General features: G+C 50.9%; 2 protein-coding genes across 3 annotated transcripts; one reads left to right on the plus strand and one right to left on the minus strand.

The window, feature by feature from the left end:
* The first annotated feature begins 1,569 nt into the window (after positions 1-1,569).
* On the plus strand, positions 1,570-7,841 carry GCDH (glutaryl-CoA dehydrogenase). The gene is made up of 12 exons (XM_082650086.1): positions 1,570-1,639; positions 1,716-1,845; positions 1,935-1,970; positions 2,253-2,396; positions 2,565-2,627; positions 2,907-3,077; positions 3,795-3,924; positions 4,006-4,222; positions 4,764-4,867; positions 5,134-5,259; positions 5,549-5,709; positions 7,292-7,841. The coding sequence occupies exons 2-12, from the start codon at positions 1,755-1,757 to the stop codon at positions 7,363-7,365; spliced, it is 1,317 nt and encodes a 438-aa protein (XP_082506212.1). The 5' UTR covers positions 1,570-1,639; positions 1,716-1,754; the 3' UTR covers positions 7,366-7,841.
* On the minus strand, positions 5,751-20,470 carry SYCE2 (synaptonemal complex central element protein 2). 2 transcript variants are annotated; one of them, XM_082650088.1, is made up of 5 exons: positions 20,434-20,470; positions 19,698-19,831; positions 9,832-10,042; positions 8,323-8,511; positions 5,751-7,207 (listed from the first exon to the last, which is right to left on the minus strand). In XM_082650088.1, the coding sequence occupies exons 1-5, from the start codon at positions 20,446-20,448 to the stop codon at positions 7,160-7,162; spliced, it is 597 nt and encodes a 198-aa protein (XP_082506214.1). In that variant the 5' UTR covers positions 20,449-20,470; the 3' UTR covers positions 5,751-7,159. The 2 variants fall into 2 exon arrangements, with proteins under 2 accessions (XP_082506214.1, XP_082506213.1); XM_082650087.1 differs by lacking the exon at positions 5,751-7,207 and having other exon boundaries at positions 7,957-8,511.
* Between the last annotated feature and the right edge of the window lie 459 nt (positions 20,471-20,929).

Raw genomic sequence — 20,929 nt, forward strand, 5'->3', positions numbered from 1 at the left:
ATCTCACAGTTACTCCCATCATCCTCAGCCACAATGTGTGAGACAGAGCATTCTACACACACAACTACCCAGACTGTCTATGTGGGAAGAGGTGTTCCTGGGTGAGCAGGGAGGGGTCTGTCCTGGGAAGCAGGAGGCCTGGTCCATTGTGACCTTGAGCAAGACCAATCTGCTTTCTGAGCCTTCCTTTCCCCAGCTGGGAAATGGACACGGTCATGGTAGATGAGTGACTTTCAGATACAGAGATGGTCAAGCATGATGCATCCAGATTCGAAAGCACACCACACAAGTGCTCACAAAAGTGATCTAGGTGAGCATAGCCACTCACTCAGCTATATACTCAAGCTCACAACCACACACAACACATAGACCAAATCACACTGACACATATAGTTATATACAATCGCCCGGACATACACAAAAATATCTAGTCATATTCTCACAAAGATAACAGCCGCATCTACAGAGAAAGCCATCAAAACAGAGTCATGGGGCTTCTCTGGTGGTGCAGTGGTTAAGAATCTGCCTGCCAATGCAGGGGACACGGCTTTGAGCCCTGGTCCGGGAAGATCCCACATGCGGAGCAACTAAGCCCGTGCGCCACAATTACTGAGCCTGTGCTCTAGAGCCCGTGAGCCACAACTGCTGAGCCTGCGTGCCACAACTACCGAAGCCCACGCGCCTAGAGCCTGCGCTCTGCAACAAGAGAAGCCACCGCAGTGAGGGAACCGCGCACCACAACGAAGAGTAGCCCCCGCTCGCCGCAACCAGAGAAAAGCCCTCACGCAGCAATGAAGACCCAACACAGCCAAAAATAAATAAATACAATAAAACAAAAAATTAAAATCAGTATCCCTGAAAAAATTATTAAAAAAAAGAGTCATGCACACAGTACCACAAAAACACACGATCACACAGAATACCATTACACGAGCTTACAATTAGACAAGAAACCACAAAGACATTCAGCCACACAGACAGTCACAGTTACACAGGCACACAACCACCCATAATCAACAGCCCCACAACGTCACAGAAGCAGTCAGCCCCATTCACATATAGATACACAGTCACTCAATCAACCGCACAGAATCACAAAGCATAGGGAATCACACCAAGTCACAGTCACGTGTGGCTAGCAAGCTTCCTGGGACAGACTGGCAGACAGCTTGGGCTGAGATCGCCCACCAGAGCCCACCTCCTCCTCCCACACAGAGTACCCCATTAAAGGAGACCTTGAGGTCTGGTCTCCTGGGTACTAGGACTCATTTTTCTCGTGCCTCAGTTGCCTACTTTAACTACAGACTCTGCCCTCGCCCCCTACCACCAGGAGTGGGCCGAGCTCCCTCCCAGGGCCAATCAGAGCAGGAATACAGCTGGCCAATCGAGTTGGCGCACTCGCCTTCCGCCCCTTTCCTCTTCCGCCCCTTAAAGGGGTTAAGGAGCCTTGGTTTGGGCGCGCCTGCTTACGCCTGCAGGGCTGCCGTGGCCCCTTTAAAAGGCAGAGACTTGAAAGAGCGGAGTCCTAGAACGAACCAATGACAAGCCCCATTTGGCCTCTTCCCAGCCCGCCCCCTCCGGAGGTCAAAAGCCTTGGTCAGTAGCCCTGTGGCCTGTGCGGTGAGCCCGGGGTCTCCAGGTAAGGACTGGCTATAGGGGCCAAGGGCGCAAAGGGCCAGGGGAGCCAGTCCGCTCAGACGCCTCCATTCCTCCAGGTCGGCCTTGGTTGTTCCGCTCGCCAGCTCGCTGCCCACATGGCTCTGAGAGGCGTCTATGGGTGGCTACTGAGCCGCGGACCCAGCCTGCGAGTCCTTCGTTCATGGAGCTCGGCGGCGACGCAGACCGGTCAGTGCCGGACCTGGGGTGGGATGGGGAGGGAGAAACTTGAGGCTTGGGGACTTTCCTGGGGTGATTTTCCCGTCCTGTGTTTGCAGAAAAAGGCGGGAAGACCCAGAGCCGATCAGCCAAGTGTAAGGACCCCTTGTCGCGCCGTGCGTCTGCGGCCCTTGTCCAACTGTCTGTCTGTCCCGGATGGGCTCTGTCCCGGAATCCGAGGGCTGCCCAGGCGGGGAGGCAGGGCCGCTGAGGCAGTGAGTTTCCCCGAGAAAGGCCACTTTGTCAGTCCTGTTTGCAGCCCACATTTGTTGGGAGCGAAATGGGGGTTGAGGGATGGGGCTGATGATTCTTGGGGAGGGGAGGATGTGGTGATCGGGTGGGCAGGGATGAGCCCCACCTCCTCCAACTCTGCCCAGCCTCGCGGCCCGAGTTTGACTGGAGGGACCCACTATTGCTGGAGGAGCAGCTGACAGCAGATGAGGTCCTCATCAGGGACACCTTCCGCACCTACTGCCAGGAGCGCCTCATGCCCCGCATCCTGCTGGCCAATCGCAACGAAGGTGCCCAGGCAGGCGGGTGGGCACCCTGGAGCTCCCGTTGCCACCTGAACCACACTCTCCACCATTCACACCAGCTCTGCCTGCTCTAGCTGGGCCTTAGGGCACCTCTGGCCCTGGGTTGGGGCTCCAGTGGGCCAAGGCTGAAGTTGGGCATCTGTCCCTTTGCAGTTTTTCACCGGGAGATCATCTCAGAGATGGGGGAACTGGGTGTGCTGGGCCCCACCATCAAAGGTAGGGACAAATTTCTCTCCACACTCTGCAGCCCCCACTGTGTCCTGAAAAGCCCCTTCCTTTCCTTGAGCCTAGTTTCCCAGTCTGTAAAGAGAGGCTGTTAATCCCTCTGTCTGAAGTGGCTGTGGGGATGAAACTCTCAAGTAAGGGCCAGCTTGGTACCCTCTCCTTGGGTGCCCCTATGTAGCTCTGTCTCTTGGGCCCCAGGAGTCACTGATCTCATCTGGGCAGGGCTTTGTCCCCCATTGCCCTATTTCTCCCCTCCCCCCCACCCACCAGGGTATGGCTGTGCTGGAGTCTCATCTGTGGCCTATGGGCTCCTGGCCCGAGAGCTGGAGCGAGTGGACAGCGGCTACAGGTCAGCGATGAGTGTCCAGTCCTCTCTTGTCATGCACCCCATCTACGCGTACGGCAGCGAGGAGCAGCAACAGAAGTACCTGCCCCGGCTGGGTGAGCAGCTGCCTGTGGAGCTTGGTGGAAGGAGGCCAGTCCCAATGGTCTGAAACTCAGGGGCAGGGCTATCCCCAGGCCTGCCTTCTGTCCTCACCCCAAGGATATTACCAGTGGCCACTCAGGCCCCCTTCCAGACCCTGGGCTTCACCCCCACATCTGATTCTCCTAAGTCTTTTTTTTTTTTTTTCCTAGGTCTCTCTTAACTCTGCCCCTTCCTCACCACCATCATAGCCCCCGTGATTTGCTTTCTGTACTCCCCATTCCAGTCCAAAGTTTAAAGTCTTAACTTCCTAACCGGGTCCACAAAACCCCACGTGAGCAGGCCTCTGCTGATCTTTCCACCTCATCTCTGGCCACTCCCTTGATTGCTCCTTCCCAGCCACACTCAACTACTTGGAATTCTCAGTTGTACCACTAGGCCTTTGCACATCCTGGTCCCTCTACCAGGACTGCTCTTCACACCTTTTCCTGCTTAACTCCTTTTCACTGCCCTTCAAGACAGTTTAGCCCACCCTTTCCTGACTTTTATTGGGCCTCACCCCATCATGGCATCGTGACTATGGCCTGGGTGAGACCTGTCCCCCCACCACCTGGGAGTGCTGTGAGGGCAGGGCTGGACCTGCCTTGGCCTGGCTCAGCGGAGAGGCTGACAATTTTCAGTAGAGGAAATGAATGGGGGAGAGGCAGCCTCGTGACCCTGTCTCATGCCTGCAGCCAAGGGGGAGCTCCTGGGCTGCTTTGGGCTCACAGAGCCTAACCATGGGAGTGACCCCGGCAGCATGGAGACCAGAGCCCGCCAGAACCCGTCCGGCAGGAGCTACACCCTCAATGGGGCCAAGACCTGGTGAGGGGCCTGGGCGCCTCAGGCAGGTGGGCAAGGGCAGTGGGTGACGGCCAGACGCCTCACTGCCTGTCCTGCCTCCAGGATCACCAACTCACCTGTGGCCGACCTGTTTGTAGTGTGGGCTCGGTGCGAAGATAGTTGCATTCGGGGCTTCCTGTTGGAGAAGGGGATGCGGGGCCTCTCGGCCCCCAAGATTGAGGGAAAGTTTTCTCTGCGGGCCTCGGCCACGGGTATGATTATCATGGACGACGTGGAAGTGCCAGAGGAGAATGTGCTGCCCAAGGCGTCTGGTCTGGCGGTAAGCAGCAGCCACCTTGGGAACTGGCATCAGGTCACCTGCTGGTTCTCTTTTCTTGGGCAGGTACCACGCTAGAGACCCAGCTGGGGAACAGACACACATGGAGTTCACACAGTAGTGATTTGGAGGGGCTCTGCCTGGCTCACTGATGTGTAGAAGCTGCCCCGTTTTGGTGACCATCTCACTTATGCTGGCTCTGCCCAGTACTTATAGGCCTGAACGAGCTTAATCCTTTGATGCATGTGCATCTTCCTGTCTCCTTACATCAACCCCGGGTCTGAGTATCCAATCCAGACCCTGGGCTGGGTAGAACTGTATGCAAACCAAGAGTGAGCCAGCAGTGAGCAAGACCTTATGTGCATGAGCTTTGGTGTCAGGGCCACGTGTGACTTAAACAGTTGCCCTGAGTCCCCCTTGTTTACACTGACTGCATGTCTTGGGTATCTGGGGAGGGGGCCTCCCCCCCACTACTTAAAAGTTAGTTCTGCGCAGGCCTCTCATCTCCTCTTGGTGGGGCTGAGGCCCCCTCTGAACCCTGCAGGGTCCCTTCGGCTGCCTAAACAATGCCCGCTATGGCATCACCTGGGGTGTGCTTGGAGCTGCTGAGTTCTGTTTGCACACGGCCCGGCAGTACACCCTGGACAGGTGTGTAGGGGCTGCCGTGAGAACTCCTGGGGGGGTGCGTGGGGGCTTGGGTTCCATCTCTTACCCCCCCCACCCCTGGCCCCCACCCACAAGACCTAAGTTCCTTGCTCTGTGAAATGGCCGAGGAAGTCCTTCTGAGCAGTGAGGGGCTCAGTCAACAATAGGGCCAGAGTGAGCTGCATGGGAGCTGAGGCAGCATGGGAAGGCCCTGGGACAGGACTGGGGAGTGGGCCGTCCTTGTACTTACCCTGACCCTGACCACATAGGATCCAGTTTGGTGTCCCACTGGCCAAGAACCAACTGATTCAGAAGAAGCTGGCGGACATGCTCACCGAGATCACGCTGGGCCTTCATGCCTGCCTGCAGCTCGGCCGCTTGAAGGATCAAGACAAGTAGGGGCTGTGTGTTTGGGGAGGAAGCGGGAGGCAGCTGTGGTGGGAGGACCCAGTGCCCCTTCTGGGCATGGTGGCAGCTGGCCCTGGAGAGAGAGGTCCTTCCTGCCTGGTGGCCCCTTGGGACCCATCCCTTCCTGCCTCTCCCTCATTAGGAGCTGTGTCTGTTGCTGTGACGGTAACCCTCCTCCCCAGCTGGGTTTGTCCAGGGTGTAGGGATGCCTGGATGCCCAAAGCAGGGTCAGTTCTTTATTATCCAATGCTTGTTACACGTCTGTGCTGTTCCCAGGGCCAACCCGGAAATGATCTCCCTGCTGAAGAGGAATAACTGTGGGAAGGCCCTGGACATTGCCCGCCAAGCCCGAGACATGCTGGGAGGGAATGGGATTTCTGATGAGTATCACGTGATCCGGCATGCCATGAACCTGGAGGCCGTGAACACCTATGAAGGTGGGGGCCGGATCCCTGGGGTGGGGTTCACAGTGGCCTCACGTCTGGGGAAGAGGACAGCAGACACAAGTCCTACTCCCAGCTGTCACCAGTCGGCAGCATGACCTGGGGCAAGTCCCACCCTGTGTCCCTCATCTGGAGTGGCCCATACTGGGACCGTGGAAGTAAACCCTCCCAGTCCTTTCCTCCATTATGCTCCAGGGGAGGGATGTTCCCAAGCCTGCTTATGGCTTCCACAGGCATTCCCAGAGTGGGGCATTAATGCCCAGGGAGCTGGTGGATGCAAGGGAGTGAGAATGCAGCTACACACAGGAATCACCACTCCATTTTATGTGAGAAAAAAAGAGAAAAGGTAAATCATTTGCAGGCTGTGGTGTTTGCACCTGACAACTAGTTGTGACTCACATGGGGCCCAGAACCCCTTGCCTCATGGGAAGACAGACATAGAAAAAGATAATTAAAAAGAGATGTGGGGAATTCCCTGGCGGTCCAGTGGTTAGGACTTGGCCTTTTCACTGCGGTGGCCTGGGTTCAATCCCTGGTTGGGGAACTAAAACCCCACAAGCTGTGGTGCGGCCAAAAAAAAAAAAGAAAAGAGGTGTACAATTCCAGTGTGAGTCACACAGAACTAGAGGGAGCTGTAACAGGCACTCAATCTCTTAGGGAGAAAGTGGGACCATGTTAAGCCTTGAGGGAGGTGTAGGAGCTCCCTGGGCAGAGATGGTGAAATAGTATCCATGTGGTATTCTGGATGGGACATTCCAGAAACAGCAAGAAGGAGGGCTGGGGGTGGGGGGTTTCTACAGGCATGACAATGACCCAGACGACAAGCAGAGGGCACCTTCAGATAGTTTTACGCAGGGGAGGGACAGGGTCAGATTTGCACTTTAGGAAGAAAATAGAATTATTTTGCTCCATAAAAGGGAGGCCATAATCTCTGCCTTCCACCTCTGGAAGCTGAGGAAGAGCAAATGAGAACACTGTGGGCTGTAAAGTATTACTTAGACATGTGGATGTGGGATGGGATGTGGAATGTGGGGCGTGGGGCGGTGGCTCTAGGATGGGGGATCATCTGGGACAGGCAACTAACTGTCTGATGTTTGCTTTCCCATTCCTCCTGTGAGAAAGGGCCTGATCCATTTCTGCAGAGCTCATCAGCTCTTTCCACCTCTGTGGGAAGAAAGCATGGCTGGGTTGAAAATCAAATGTTTAATCAACTGTTTGGGGTTGGGGTCGGGTGAATCGGGGAGCACCAAAGCTTGGCCCATGGTGGGGGCTGGACTCGCTGCAGTTTTGGGCCTGGCACAAGGAGCTTTGGGTTGGTTGGTCAGTCGGTTTTTGCCAAGATGCATTACAGAACTCTGAAAAACAATTTTCTCGGCATGGCCAGAATGGTGGCCTCTGAGCCTTCCCTTGGTGGCTGTCACTAAGGGGGCTCTCCTGGCAGCTGTCAGCATTCGCTGTCTTTGTGGGTCTGTTCTTCTTCCAAAGTAGTAGCCTGTGGGGAGACATGAAGATTGACTTTAAAGGGAAGTTGTAAGCTGTTAAGACTCCAAACCAACTCTGCATTTATCTCGCCCAGGCACTCATGACATCCATGCTCTGATCCTCGGAAGGGCAATCACAGGGATCCAGGCGTTCACAGCCAGCAAGTGAACCCACTTCACCTGCGAGCCCGGATGGTACCAAACCCCTTCCCAGGGAGATACTGTGCTCTGAGCTTAGTCAGGGAGGTGGCAGATGGAGCCATTTCTTCTGGTGGGAAGTGAGAGACGCTGATTTTTAAATATCAAAATTTCCCTTTTGAAGTCATTCAAATGTGTTCCTTAAAAAAGAAGATGGGACTGTCTGTACTGAGTTTCTCAATCCAGTTTTAACTGTGGATGGGAACAGAATCCACTCACCTTGGAACAGAAGCTCCCTTTGACAGGGGAGCAGGGAGAGGGAAGGAGAGTGACATGGAAGCAACTTGTGAGACCCACCTGGTGTCTGACTACGCAAACTACCCCCTCCACACAGCAAGAGTTTACTCTGCGCCCTCTGACCCTCCCATCTTAGGGTAAGTGCCTTATGCTGGACGTTGGAGCAGAATGAGGGGGAAAGAGAGAATAATAAAGAGTCTGCGTGTCTGAGCCCACAGTGTTGGACCACAGTTACTTGTAACCACCGAGAAGTTATTTCAGTCACAGGAGAAAGGAACATGTGTCGGGGCTGTGAAGCGCGCTGGGACCTGGTGGGGATTTCCCCCGCCCCAGAGTGACCCATGCCTGAGTTTTGGGCTCGGCTGTAATAAATAAACCCGGTTAGGCACTGCCAGGGCTCAGGGCTGAGGGCAGAGGGGACTTTGTCCTTTCTGTCACCACAGAGCTGACGCACAGCGTGGGAAATAACGGTCCAGCTTCTCAGTTCGGACTCCCCACATTACAGGGGAGCACGGCGCCACAAGTGGAATGGCAAGAGCCCCAGGGCTTTTGCAGTAATAGTGGCCCCTGTGGGGTTTAGGGCCCGGTGGTGCTAATGTCCTTGTTCTCTGTTGACATTTACTTTCACCTTAGCTGCTACAACTCTCGTTCCTCTGGCGGCACCCATGTGCAAGCGTGAGTTCAGTCCTACCTCAGGCTGGCCGCACAGGTCTTTGTACATGGTCTCCACGCTGTGGCACACTTCTTTGAGCTCTGTTTCCAGGTGACTGATTTTTGCCATTTTTTGGGTGAACTCTTGGAGCTTTTCCTGAATGATCTTGTTGTGGTGATTATAAATCTGATACATCCTCTCCTCTAGCTTCTCTGTCAGGTCTGAAACCTTTGAAAGAATAAGATGTTCTTGGAAAGTCAAACAAGAGGCATCACAAGACATTTGTTCTAGCTGGCTCTTTAAGATTTCTGCAATTTATCTTATAAAAGTGGTAAAAACAACTCCTGTGACTGGAGGTGAAATTGCCTATATGTTAAGTTTTTCTTTTTAAAAAGCAAGGTGCGAGAATTCCCCGGTGGTCCAGTGGTAAAGAATCCGCCTTCCAGTGCAGGGGACGCGGGCCCAATCCCTGGTCGGGCGGGGAACTAAGATCCCACATGCCGTGCGGCAACTAAGCCCGCGTGCCACAACTATTGAGCTCCCACACCTCAACTAGAGAGCCTGTGTGCCGCAGAGCCCACACACCACAGCTAGAGAGAGGAAAACCCTCACACCACAGCTAGAGAGAAGACTGCGCGCCGCAACTAGAGAGAAACCTGAGCAGACCGCGTGCCGTAAGGAAAAAGATCCCGCGTGCCTCAGCAAAGATCCCGTGTGCCGTGACTAAGACCCAAAGCAGCCAAAAAAAAAAAAGGAAAATAAATAAATAAAATAAAATAAATATTTAAAAAAAACAAGTTGCAAAAGTATGTATATAGTATAAGCTCAACCAGGTTAGGAGGAAAGTACATAGAACAGAGACTGGAAGAAAACGTGCAACAAAGTGGCTTCTGGGTGGTGGTATCAGGGTGTTTTTATATTTTTTCTGCTATGTTATATTTTTCTCTACTCTCTAAATTTTCTATGTACAAGGTAGGTAGGGATGGTGGGGGGCAGGGAAAAAAGTCAGCCTGTCATTGAGAGATGACGTGGAATCCACAAGCTGTCCAGCTCACAGGACCCATTACGCGTTCTGAAGAAGCATCGGCGGGGACAACCATTAACACCAGACCTGAACATAACATCAGGCTTTGTTAGACATAAGCCCCAGCCATGTCCAGGGACCTCCACTCTCCTGTCACAAATCATTCAACTTCTGGAGGACAAATGGGTGTGACAATGCAGGTTATGCCTCAATGCCCTCCTGCCACAGCCATTAGTCCTGGCATGAAGTAAGGGCCTGGGCTGTGGGTGCAGATGAACCTTGGCTTCTTATCCTGGTTCTCTCACTTAGGCAAATTATTTCCAAACCTTACTTTTCCCATCTACAAAATGGGTCCAATCTCTTTGCAGGATTGTTGTAAGGGTGAAATGAGGTACTGCATGCAAATTGCCTAGCACCATGCTGGGAACATAACTGTGGTTCATTCCCTCCCCTTTCACTTTTTACATAAAGAACCCCCTCCCCTTTCACTGGGGCTTGGCAGTATGTAGGGGGAAATCCGTCACCTTGATCCTGAGGCTGTCTCTGAAGTTGGTCATGAGGGCATGGTCCTTCTGCCTGCTCTCGTTGATATTTTCGATCAACTCCTGGGCCCTCTTCTTCAGGATGTCGATGCTCGAGTCCAGAGAGGAGAAGTAGGGTCCTGACTTCCCTTCCAGCATCATCAGCTGGCGGTTGGCACTGGAGGTGGCACTAGAGGGGCTAGAAACCTGACTTCTGAAAGTATAGGAAACTGAGATCAGTGCCAAACTCTGTTGACAGTGGCTGATCTGAATTAGCTCTGTGGTGGGAGGAGAACCTGTGTTGTGTGTCTCTCGTGGGTGACACTTTTTATTTCATTCACACATACACCCCCACCCCACCCCTGAGAGGCAGGGATGGCATCCCATCTTATAACTGTGAAAACAGACCCAGGAGCACAAACAAAATCTGCCCAAGGTTCCCGAACAAGAAGATCTGCCTGACTGCAAAGCCCACAGTCGTTTTATTACACCAACTTGCTGCTTTGAAATGAGCATCAATAATATTAAAAATAGTTTAGATGCTTTCTTAGATGATCTTCCTGTCACTAGCCTGCTGAATCCCTTTCCATCCCTTTCTAAACCTACTTAGTGATGCTCATAGGAGCATGCAGACCACCTGGGGCTAGTGTACCTGCGTGTCTCTGCTCCCATCAGGTAAGGTGGCCTGTCAAGAGGTAGTTATGGGGGGCTTCCCTGGTGGCGCAGTGGTTAAGAATCCGCCTGCCAATGCAGGGGACACGGGTTCGAGCCCTGGTGGGGGAAGATCCCACATGCCGTGGAGCAACTAAGCCCGTGTGCCACAATTACTGAGCCTGTGCGTGAGCCACAACTACTGAGCCTGCGTGCCACAACTACTGAAGCCCGCACGCCTAGAGCCCCTGCTCCGCAATGAGAAGCCACCTCAATGAGAAGCCTGTGCACTGCAACGAAGAGTAGCCCCCACTCACCGCAACTAGAGAAAGCCTGCGCGCAGTAGCGAAGACCCAACACAGCCAAAAATAAATAAATAAAATTTAAAAAAAAGAGGTAGTTATGTTAAAAAATAAAAATTTAAAAAATACCCCTCAAAAGAGTTAGTTATGTTTGTCCCACACTGTACACGGCTATAATTATGCAATTCATTAAATATCGTTAAATATTCATTAAATATTAGCTAGTGACATGTGAAAAAGGGACAGGTGTCTAATAAAGCTAAATGGAATGAATAAAGGTGACCCTAATAAAACATAACTATTAAATCAAGTGTGGGGGAGACAGCTATATATTGGGACCAAGAACATAAAAATCTAGGATTCTGCATACAGATCGCTTTGTCAAGGCCTGTAAGTTTTTGCTCCGCTATAAAAACACAAAAGTGGAAATTGTGGGTAATGCATTATGAATGAGGTTTATGCAAAAAAAAGAAAAATGTTGCAATCTGATCAGCAGACCCATTGGTGTTTTAAATTAAGCTAAAATGTTTAAGGTAAGTTGCTTTTTTTTTTTTTTTTTGGCCATTTCTTTGCTTTATCTGCCATGCACCATGCTAAACTACATGCCTCATCTTGCTGCATCCTCACAACCACGCTTTGGGGTCTATCCCCATCATCTTTACCTCATATCTGAGGACACAGGCTCAGCGTGGTTGTGTCACTTTCTCAGGATCACCAGCCAGTCCGTGCAGAGCTGGGTGTGGCGCCCAGTTGGCCTGACCCCCAGCCTGTGTCCTGCTTCCCCCAAAGTTCTGTTTCCTCCTCGCCCCCTGAGGTGCTTCCAGCTCTGAATGGCTGACTCAGAGGTGCCAACACAGCAGTTCCTCAACACACCAATTCACACACAACCATAAAGTCAGCCATGACTGCAAGGCAGGCACAGCTACTTAGAAAAACACGTCTTGATTTTTGGATGCTTCCTCCATACAACTATTTTTTTGACTTCTCCCCGACTGCCTGAGCTCTTCATTTTGGCCCAGGATGCAAGCACAGTGAAACCTGGGTGCATGAGAGCCAGGCTCTCACTGACACAAAAGTCCTCAGGCCTGAGACACTGGCTGTGTCCTTGTCCTCGTGTATTCCTTACCAGAAGTTTCCTTGCCCCTGGGCCTTTGCATTTGCTCTCTGACTGTGAGACCTAGCCCAGACCACGGCATCTCAAAGCCGCCTATGACCTATGCTTGTCACTGTTCACACCCTTATCTCCCCATTTATCTCTGCATTCCCAGCATCCAGCACATAGTAAGTCCTCCACTGTTTGCTGAATGAGTGAAGGATACTGATCTAGTCCTCCCTCCTCTGGCTTCACACAAAGCATGCAAGTTCATCTGCCTCCAAAGCCAGACACTTGTGTTCAGTGCATTTGTCAAGATGAGAAAGCGTGCCTCTGATTAAGGCAGACATTTTATAGCAAAGCCTCATGTCAGCTAGAAAACAACAGACCAACTAAAGTCTCCCTGGGCATTCTTGTTAAAAATGTTTTGCTGTCCCCGGTACCTACCTCTCATGGGAAGAATAATAAAAGTGCATCAAATAAAAGAATGAATGACTAGCAAGGGTTTTCATTACCATCCATGCTTTCATGTCTCCCAAACTTCTTCTTTTTTTTAAAATAAATTTATTTATTTTATTTTATTTTTGGCTGTGTTGGGTCTTCGTTGCTGCACGTGGGCTTTCTCTAATTGCGGTGAGCGGGGGCTCATCTTCGTTGCATTGCGCAGGCTTCTCGCTGTGGTGGCTTCTCTTGTTGCGGAGCACAGGCTCTAGATGCATGGGCTTCAGTAGTTCTGGCATGCCGGCTTCAGTAGTTGTGGCTTGCGGGCTGTAGAGCGCAGGCTCAGTAGTTGTGGCACACGGGCTTAATTGCTCTGCGGCGTGTGGGATCTTCCGGACCAGGGCTCGAACCCGTGTCCCCTACATTGGCAGGCGGATTCTTAACCACTGCATCACCAGGGAAGCCTTCTCCCAAACTTCTGAGCTCCCAACAAGGTACCTGACTATCCCCAGGCCCATTCCACTTGGCTGTCCCAGAGGCATTTCAAACTCCTCTAAATTTGCACACCAGGGACTTCCCTGGCGGTCCAGTGGTTAAGACTTCATGCTTCCAGGACTTCCCTGGTGGTGCAGTGGTTAAGAATCCGCCTGCCAATGCAGGGGACACGGGTTCGAGCCCTGGTCTGGGAAGATCCCACATGCCATGGAGCAACTAAGATCATGCGCTACAACTACTGAAGCCCGCGCACCTAGAGCCCGTGCTCCGCAACAAGAGAAACCACCACAGTGAGAAGCCCACACACCGCAATGAAGAGTAGCTCCTGCTCGCCGCAACTAGAGAAAGCCCAATGCAGCCATAAATAAATAAATATATTTTAAAAAAAAAAAAAGACTCCACGCTTCCAATGCAGGGGATCCCTGGTCGAGGAACTAAGATCCCACATGCAGAGCAGTGCGGCCAAAAAAAACAACAGCAAAAAAAACTGCACACCAGCCCAATGCTGTCCTCCCTCCTCATTTCATTGAATGACACCAAAAGCCACCTGGTTCCCAAGCCAGAAACTTAGCAGTCAGCCTGGAGCCTGGCTTCTCTCTGTCCTTCCAATCCTGTCACAGAATCCTTTCATTTCCACCTCCTTAATTTCTCCCAAATCTATCCCCTCCTCGCCACCCAACCATTCACAACCCCATGCCTATCATTCTCACCTGGGCCCTAGTGACCTTATAACCGCAATCTGATGTCCCACTTCTGCTCCACAGCCTACAAGAGCCCCTATCAGCTGCAGAAGCAAGTAAATTCCCTAGCACAGCACACAAGGCTTTCCAGGGCCCTGGCCTCCACCTTCTCTTTTCAGACTCCACTCCCAGCAACTTGAAACTTTCCACAATTTCACCAAACTCATCAGCCTTTGCCCGAAACGATTTTTCCTTTCTGTCAACTTCACGAGGCAACGTTTGGAGCATCCTTACCTCACCTTTGCTTTCTAATCACAACACTGCCAGTTTGTACACTAGACTCCCCCCAGGCGCCATGCACACTCTGGGCAGGGGCTGCATTGCCTTCATGCCAAAGGCATCACAACTATTTGCCGAATACCTAAATGAATGAACTGCTGCTGGAGCCAGAGCCAGATGTAACATTCTTGCTCTTAAGCCACTTTGCACCCAAAGTTGCTTTGTTGTCCCAACAGTATAGGATTCTGAAATTAAAATCAATGATAGAACCAGGTGCTTCTTTTTGTGTAATTGCTCACAACCTGCTTGAGCTGCTAACTGTTCAGAGTTGCTCCTTTTTCAAGTTCAAGGGATAAAGCTGGAACTGGTCTTCGTGGCAGCTACACAAATGGTGAAAAATCAGTGGAATTCAGCTCACTCACATTTCGTTATGGGACAAAGGCCTGCATCAGATGTCTGCAGAGAGCTTCTTGATTTTCCCCAACCTCTCCTTTGGGGATTTATTCCTTTCCATTTCATTTTTCTAATACTCAGCAGCTGCATATAATCAGGATGCTAATGAATCATAGGCTTCCCTGGGCCTGCATTCACCAATTAACTTTAATAAACAAAATGCACCATGTCCTCTCCACCGGCTTCCCCCCATTCCCGGGCCTGCCTCTGTTGCCCAACCCTGGATGGAAGCCAGGGAATGGAAGTCAGCTCAACACAGTAGGCCGCGTGTGCACGGGGTAGGGCAGTAGGGGGTCGGGATGGGGGCTGTGAACACATCCCTCCGCTCATCTATGACGGTCTGTCCTTCTAAGGAGTACCTAATTCGGCTTTGAGGATTAGGACCTAGTTCCCGAGAAGAGCTCAGGCTGGCAGGGGGCCCGGGAACTGCGGAGGAAATGGGTTTAAGCGAAGAGACCATCTGTTCGCTCCAGGTAAAGCTGTGATTGGCAGGCGTGTGAGCCAGAGCCACCCGCTGGTGGGGCCCTCCCTCCATGGCCTCTAACAGATACACAAGTAAACAATCCGCCAGCCACTTATGACCACCGCAGGCGGCAGTCCCAGGAGGGGAGGAAAGCTCATCAAACATTCAAGGAGGAACACAACAGAATCTTTGGCGCTTGGGCGAAACGATGTTTTGCTGAAGTACAGCCAGGAAGGGGGAAGGTTTGAATCGAAGCTGCGGAGCCCATTCCTTTCACCCTCTGCTCTTCTCGCCTGAAATGTGCTCACATTTTAATCACGTCACTGAGAGTCTGCTGCTGGATCTATTAACTGGTCCTTGCACTGGTCCTAATCCATCTGCTTCTCAGCCCAAAGCTCTTTTGGAACTCCTCGAAGTCTCTCAATGATTCGCAATTGTCTGTGTCTCCTCACCACTTAGATCCCAGTCTAAACATACTATTTGCAGGAAGGTGTTATCAAACTACTTCAATTATTCTTTTTTTTTCTGGTCTCCAATTGACTGCACACACCTGGAAACCATTCCGCCCTGCGGTCTGGTTTACAACTGAGGAATCTGGGAGGCAAGAGGAAGCTGGCTTCGTGCGTGGTGCAGTCCTCAGGCGCCCTGTCCTGAGCCTCATTCTATCCCCAGGTGAGCTCCTTCACTGAAGCAGCACCATCTCCAGCCCCTGCCCCCCCCCGCCCCAAATTCTGCATCAGAAAGTCCAACCCCTATCTTGGACGCATTCATGTGTATTTCTCTGGTCACCTCAGACTCAACAAGGGCAAAATACAACTTGTGCTTCTGCCAGCTGGAAACTGCCCCAAGCCAGAAAGCGGGGAGCAGGAGTGGCAGGGGAAGCCTTGATTTGTAGTGTCTGCCAGTTTCCATGGTGCGGAGACTCCCACTATAGCCAATTTCAAGCTACTAACATGAAGTTGCTAAATGCCAGGTTGGGAAGTGATGTGTAGAACTGGCTCTTGCGGGCAGGAGCTGGCTCCAGCACACTGCAGCTGGGAGACATCCTCAGCTCATCACCTTCCTCATGCCTCACTAAATGACCCCCCTCATCTTCTCTCCATCTGCCCTGCTAGATGCCACCCCTGAAGAAGCCTCCCACCTATCTCCCAGCTCCACTCATGCCCCCTCCCACCTATTCTTCACAGAGCAGCCGGTGTCTTTTTTTAACAGGAACCTGAGCATGTTACTTCTATGACCCAGCCATTCCCCACCTAGGTATCTACCCAAGAGAAATGAAAACTTGTACACGGGTGTTCATAGCAGCATTACTCACAAGAGCCAAAGAGCAGAAACAACCCAAATTTCCATCAGCTGACGAATGGATAAATAAAACGTGGTACATCCATAATATAGAATATTATTCAGCCACACAGAGGAATGAAGTTCTGATACATGTTACAACAACATGGATGAACCCTGAACACATTATGCTCAGTGAAAGAAGCCAGTCACAAAGGACCACATAATTGTATGATTCTACTTATATGAAATATCCAGCAGAGGCAAATCTGTAGAGACAGAAAGTAGAGTTGTGGTTGCCAGGGACTGGGAAGGATGCAGGGACTGGGAGGTGATGGCTAAGGGGTCAAAGGATTATTTCAGGGCAATGAAAACGTTAAAAAGTTGACTGTGGTAAGGTTGCAGAGCTCTGTGAGTGTACTAAAAACAATTGAATTGTACATTTTAAGTAAGTGAAGTGTATGGTATATGAATTATATCTCAATAAAGCTGTTACCAAAAAAAAAAAAAAATCCTTAGGATCAAGTCCACAGCTGACAAAATGCCCTGCAACCTAGCCTGTGCTGAGTCCCCCTCTGGCACTCACTCCCCTGCCCACAAGGGAAACATTTTCCTAGCTACCTGAGCTCCTCCGTGTCAGTACTTGTTCAGTATATGCCTTTCCTGTCAGATGGAAGCACTGGGCGTGTATGAGCATGTCTGTCAGTGTACCCTGGGTGTCACTGCTGCCAATCACAATGACTGACATGCTGGCCTTCCCACTGTTTTGTGAACACACCCGGCCTGCTCCTGCCTCAGGGACTTGCTACTTGCAGCTCCCTCTGCCTGGAATGTTTGGAGTCCTGGGCACCTCCTGGCTGGCTCCTCCTCATGTGACCTCCTTAGCGATCTCCAGCTACTCTAAACTCCCTGTCACTCTAGTTGCTCCTTCTCTGTTTTGTTTCTTCACAGCACTTGCCACCAAGTGAAATCACATTTTTAAAAAAATTATCTACCTTTTAGAAAGGCAGCTTGGCAATAGACCCAGGATAGCCAACACAATATTAAAGAAGAATGAAGTTGGAAGACTGATGCTACTTGATTTCAAGACTTACTATAAAGCTGCAGCGATCCAGATAGTGTGGTACCGGTGAAAGAATAGAAAATAGGTCAATGGAACAGAATAGAGAGCCCAGAAATAGACCCACACATATATAGTCAACTTATCTTTGACAAAGGAACAAAGAAAATTCAGTGGAGAAAGGAGAGTCTTTTCAACAAATGGTGTTGGAACAACTGGACATCCACATACAAAAAAAGTAAAGTTGGACACAGACCTTGTACGTTTCACAAAATTTTTCTCAAAATAGATATCCCTAAATTAAAATACAAAACTATAAAACTCCTAGAAGATATCATAGGAGAAAATCTAGATGGCTTTGGGTTTGGTGGTGACTTCTTAGATACAATATCAAAAGAAAAAATTGGTTAGTTGGACTTTATTAAAATTTAAAACTTCTACTCTGCAAAAGACACCATTAAGAGAATGAAAAGACAGGTCTCAGATTGGGGGCAAATCTTTACAAAACACAAATCAGATAAAGGACTGACACCCAAAATATATAAAAAACTCTTGAAACTCAGCAATAAGAAAACAAAAAATCCAATTTAAAAATAAGCAAAAGGTCTGAACAGATACCTCACCAAAAAAGATATACAGATGTCAAACAAGCATATGAAAAGATGTTCAACTTCATACTTCGTAAAGAAGCTGCAAATCAACACAACGATACCACTACTGCCTGTTAGAATGGGGAAAATCCAAGACACTGACAACACAAAATGCTGGTGAGGATGTGGAGAAACAGGAGCTCTCATTCATTGAAGACAGGGACGTAAAATGGTTCAGCCACTTCGGAAGACATTTTGGTAGTTTCTTACGAAACTAAAAATACTCTTACCATATGATCTAACAATTGTGCTCCTTGGTATTTACCCAAAGGAGCTGAAAATTTACATCCACACAAAACCTGCATATGAATGTTTATAGCAACTTTATTCATAATTCTAAAACTTGGAAGCAACCAAGATGTCCTTCAATAGGCGAGTAGATAAATAAACTGGGGTACATTGTGTAAATTACTAAGTGTGTATTACTAAGTGAAAGAAAGTCAGCTCCAAGAGAGCAGGAATTCTGATTTGTTCACTATTGTATCCCTAGCATCTAAAACAGTGTTTGGGTAAAGAAGACCCTTGATAAATACTTGGTGAATAAATGTGCAAGACAACAACGTCTTTTTAAAGTCATCCATGACACTACTCTTTCTCTCACTCCAACATCGAATCCCCTAGCAGTTTATGTTAGTTCTATCTTCTTAAATCTATCCAGAATCTGACCACTTCTCATCACCTACATGGATCCACCCTGGGTCAAGTTAGGGTCATCTTGCACATAAATTATTCCAATTGCCTAATCACTGGCCTCCCTGCTTCCAATCCCGCCCTCAATAATCTATTCTCTACACAGCAGCTAGAGGGAGCCTTTTAGTCCAGAGGGCTACAAACTTCTATAAAGGGCCAGATAGGAAGTCTTCTGCTTTGCAGGCCATATGGTCTCAGGTGCAACAATTCACCTCTTCAAAAAAAGTTGAAATGCCTGAGGAGTGGGTTTGAACCCTTCAGTCCTCAGGGAGAAGCTCCAGGGTCTGAGTTCCCTCCTGCTTGTGGGACACCGCACTGGGGGTAGGGTATATGGTGAGATTGTTTCCTAGCCTTTCCTACCCACTTTGATGTGATTTTCTTCTCATTTGTCTAATGTGTAGTTATTACTCAGCCAGCCTTTAGGTTTTTTGTTTGTTTGTTTTTTTGCGGTACGCGGGCCTCTCACTGTTGTGGCCTCTCCCGTTGCGGAGCACAGGCTCCGGACGCGCAGGCTCAGCGGCCATGGCTCACGCGCCCAGCCGCTCCGCGGCATGTGGGATCTTCCCGGACCGGGGCACGAATCCGTGTCCCCTGTATCGGCAGGCGGACTCCCAACCACTGCGCCACCAGGGAAACCCAGCCTTTAGGTTTTTATAAGAGGAAATTTTTCCATATGTAGCTGTAGCCTCTTGGGAGGAGGGGAGTTCACAGGCATCATACTGGGTTGGCCCAAAAGTTCGTTCGGGTTTTTTCTGACCATTTTATGGAACACTCGAACAAACTTTTTGGCCACCCCAATACACAGCTCTCTTGAACAGGAACTGCTATATGATGTTCTTAAGCAATTTTTTCTTCATTTTCAAATTAACTCCAGGTATCTAAGGGCCTCTTCAAAGCAATACTTGGCTGGATTAATTTAGACTGGCTAATGCATATATATATAAAAGTTGTTTCCTAGTTGTTAAAAGCTTATTTTATAATTTAGACTTAGCTGATTTAGACTGGCTTTGCATCAGAATAAACAAAATGTATTTTATCAACTTAAAAATAAATAAATAAACGGGTCACCTGTCACTCCCTCCCTATTTTTTTCCTCAGAGCACTTAGCATCCCCTGACTACTGCATATTCCCAAGTTTATAGACGTTCTCCTAGAACGTCACCTCACTGCTGTGTCCCCAGCACTTCCATCCCAGGCACACGGGAGATGCTGGACGAGTATGTGCAACAAATGCGACAAGAGCAGACACTGGTAGGGTCTTGCGGAAGAAGAGGGTGAATGAGAGGGACTCAGGGGTCTGTTTGGACTCGATGGGCCGGGTTCTTCCTCACCTAGCTGGCCCTCGACCAGACTCCTCTTCGCGGCTCTCCTCGCCTTGCTGCTGCTCCTGGCTCTCTCCCAACAGCTGTGGCTCCTGGTCCTTGCACTCTGTCTGGGGCATGTCCACCTGTGAGCACGGCCAGCGCTTGAGAGGTCGAAGGAGGGCGAGAAGCAGTCAGATCCCCCTGCTCCCGCCCCGTCAACCCTGGGCACCTCTGTCTGCCGATGCGGCATGTTGGGGACCCGCAGAAGAGACGGGGGGTGCTGGGACGGGCACCACGAGGACCGCGGGGATCCTGTGCCTGGAGCACAGGAGGACTGAGGTGGGGAGACCTGAAGGGGCCGGGGTGAGGACAGGTGCTCCGGATGGGGTGCTGGGGGCCTGGGCTAACTGGTGTGCGAGTCGGCTCAAGGCCTTCAAGGAGGGAACAGAGGTAGGAGAAAAGAAGAAGAAAAACGGGTGAGGCGCGTGGATGTCTGAGTCTCTCTCTACCCTACTCCTGCCACTCGCCATGCGTGGAAGTCGGTCCTGCCTGGGCTGTCAGTGCGTCAGTCACACAATCAGTCGGTTAGTCAGGGCCCAGTAGGTCAGTCAGGAAATCGGAGCCCAGTCGGGCGAGGAGGGGCCGCGATGGCAGGAGACAAACGGCAGGGCTCTGGTTCGTCGGGGAAGCCCAAGATCGCTGCCATTCCCTGCCCGTCAGCCCGCCTCCCGCCGCCCGCGCGATGGAAACAAGCGCAGCGTACTCCCTGCCGCTCCATTCCGTCTTTTCCCGCCTTCTTGTTTGCGCCCTCTGCGCACGCGCCTCCCCCGCCCCCGGAATGGCCCGCTCCCAAGATGGGCAGCGGTGCGCACTCCTGGCCCCGCCTCTTTCTGGGAACTTGAGCGCGCAGCGGGGCGGGGACGGCCGTTAAGTGGCGGTTGGGCTGTCTAGGGGCTGCGCGCGCAGCCGGCACCGCCGGGAGGAGCCTGTGGTCTCTGAGCGCGCGTGTGCGCATGTGTGAGGTTCCAGGGCCCAAGATCAGTAGGGGAATGGGGACAACCGTTCATCTGCTCTGCCCGGAGGTCTTTCCAATAAAAAATTCTGACCTTTGCTGTCCCTTGATTGCGACCTATTGCCCTCAGTGAAAAAGTTTATGCAGTTACCACCTTGAATCAGTTACCTGCACTCCAAAACCAGAAGCTCCTTGAAAGCATGGGGGCCTGGCCCTTAAGGGTTGGGCCCATACCCCTTAATAATAA

Source organism: Grampus griseus (genome assembly GCF_964374135.1).
Source record: "Grampus griseus genome assembly, chromosome: 3".
Taxonomy (NCBI): Eukaryota; Metazoa; Chordata; class Mammalia; order Artiodactyla; family Delphinidae; genus Grampus; species Grampus griseus.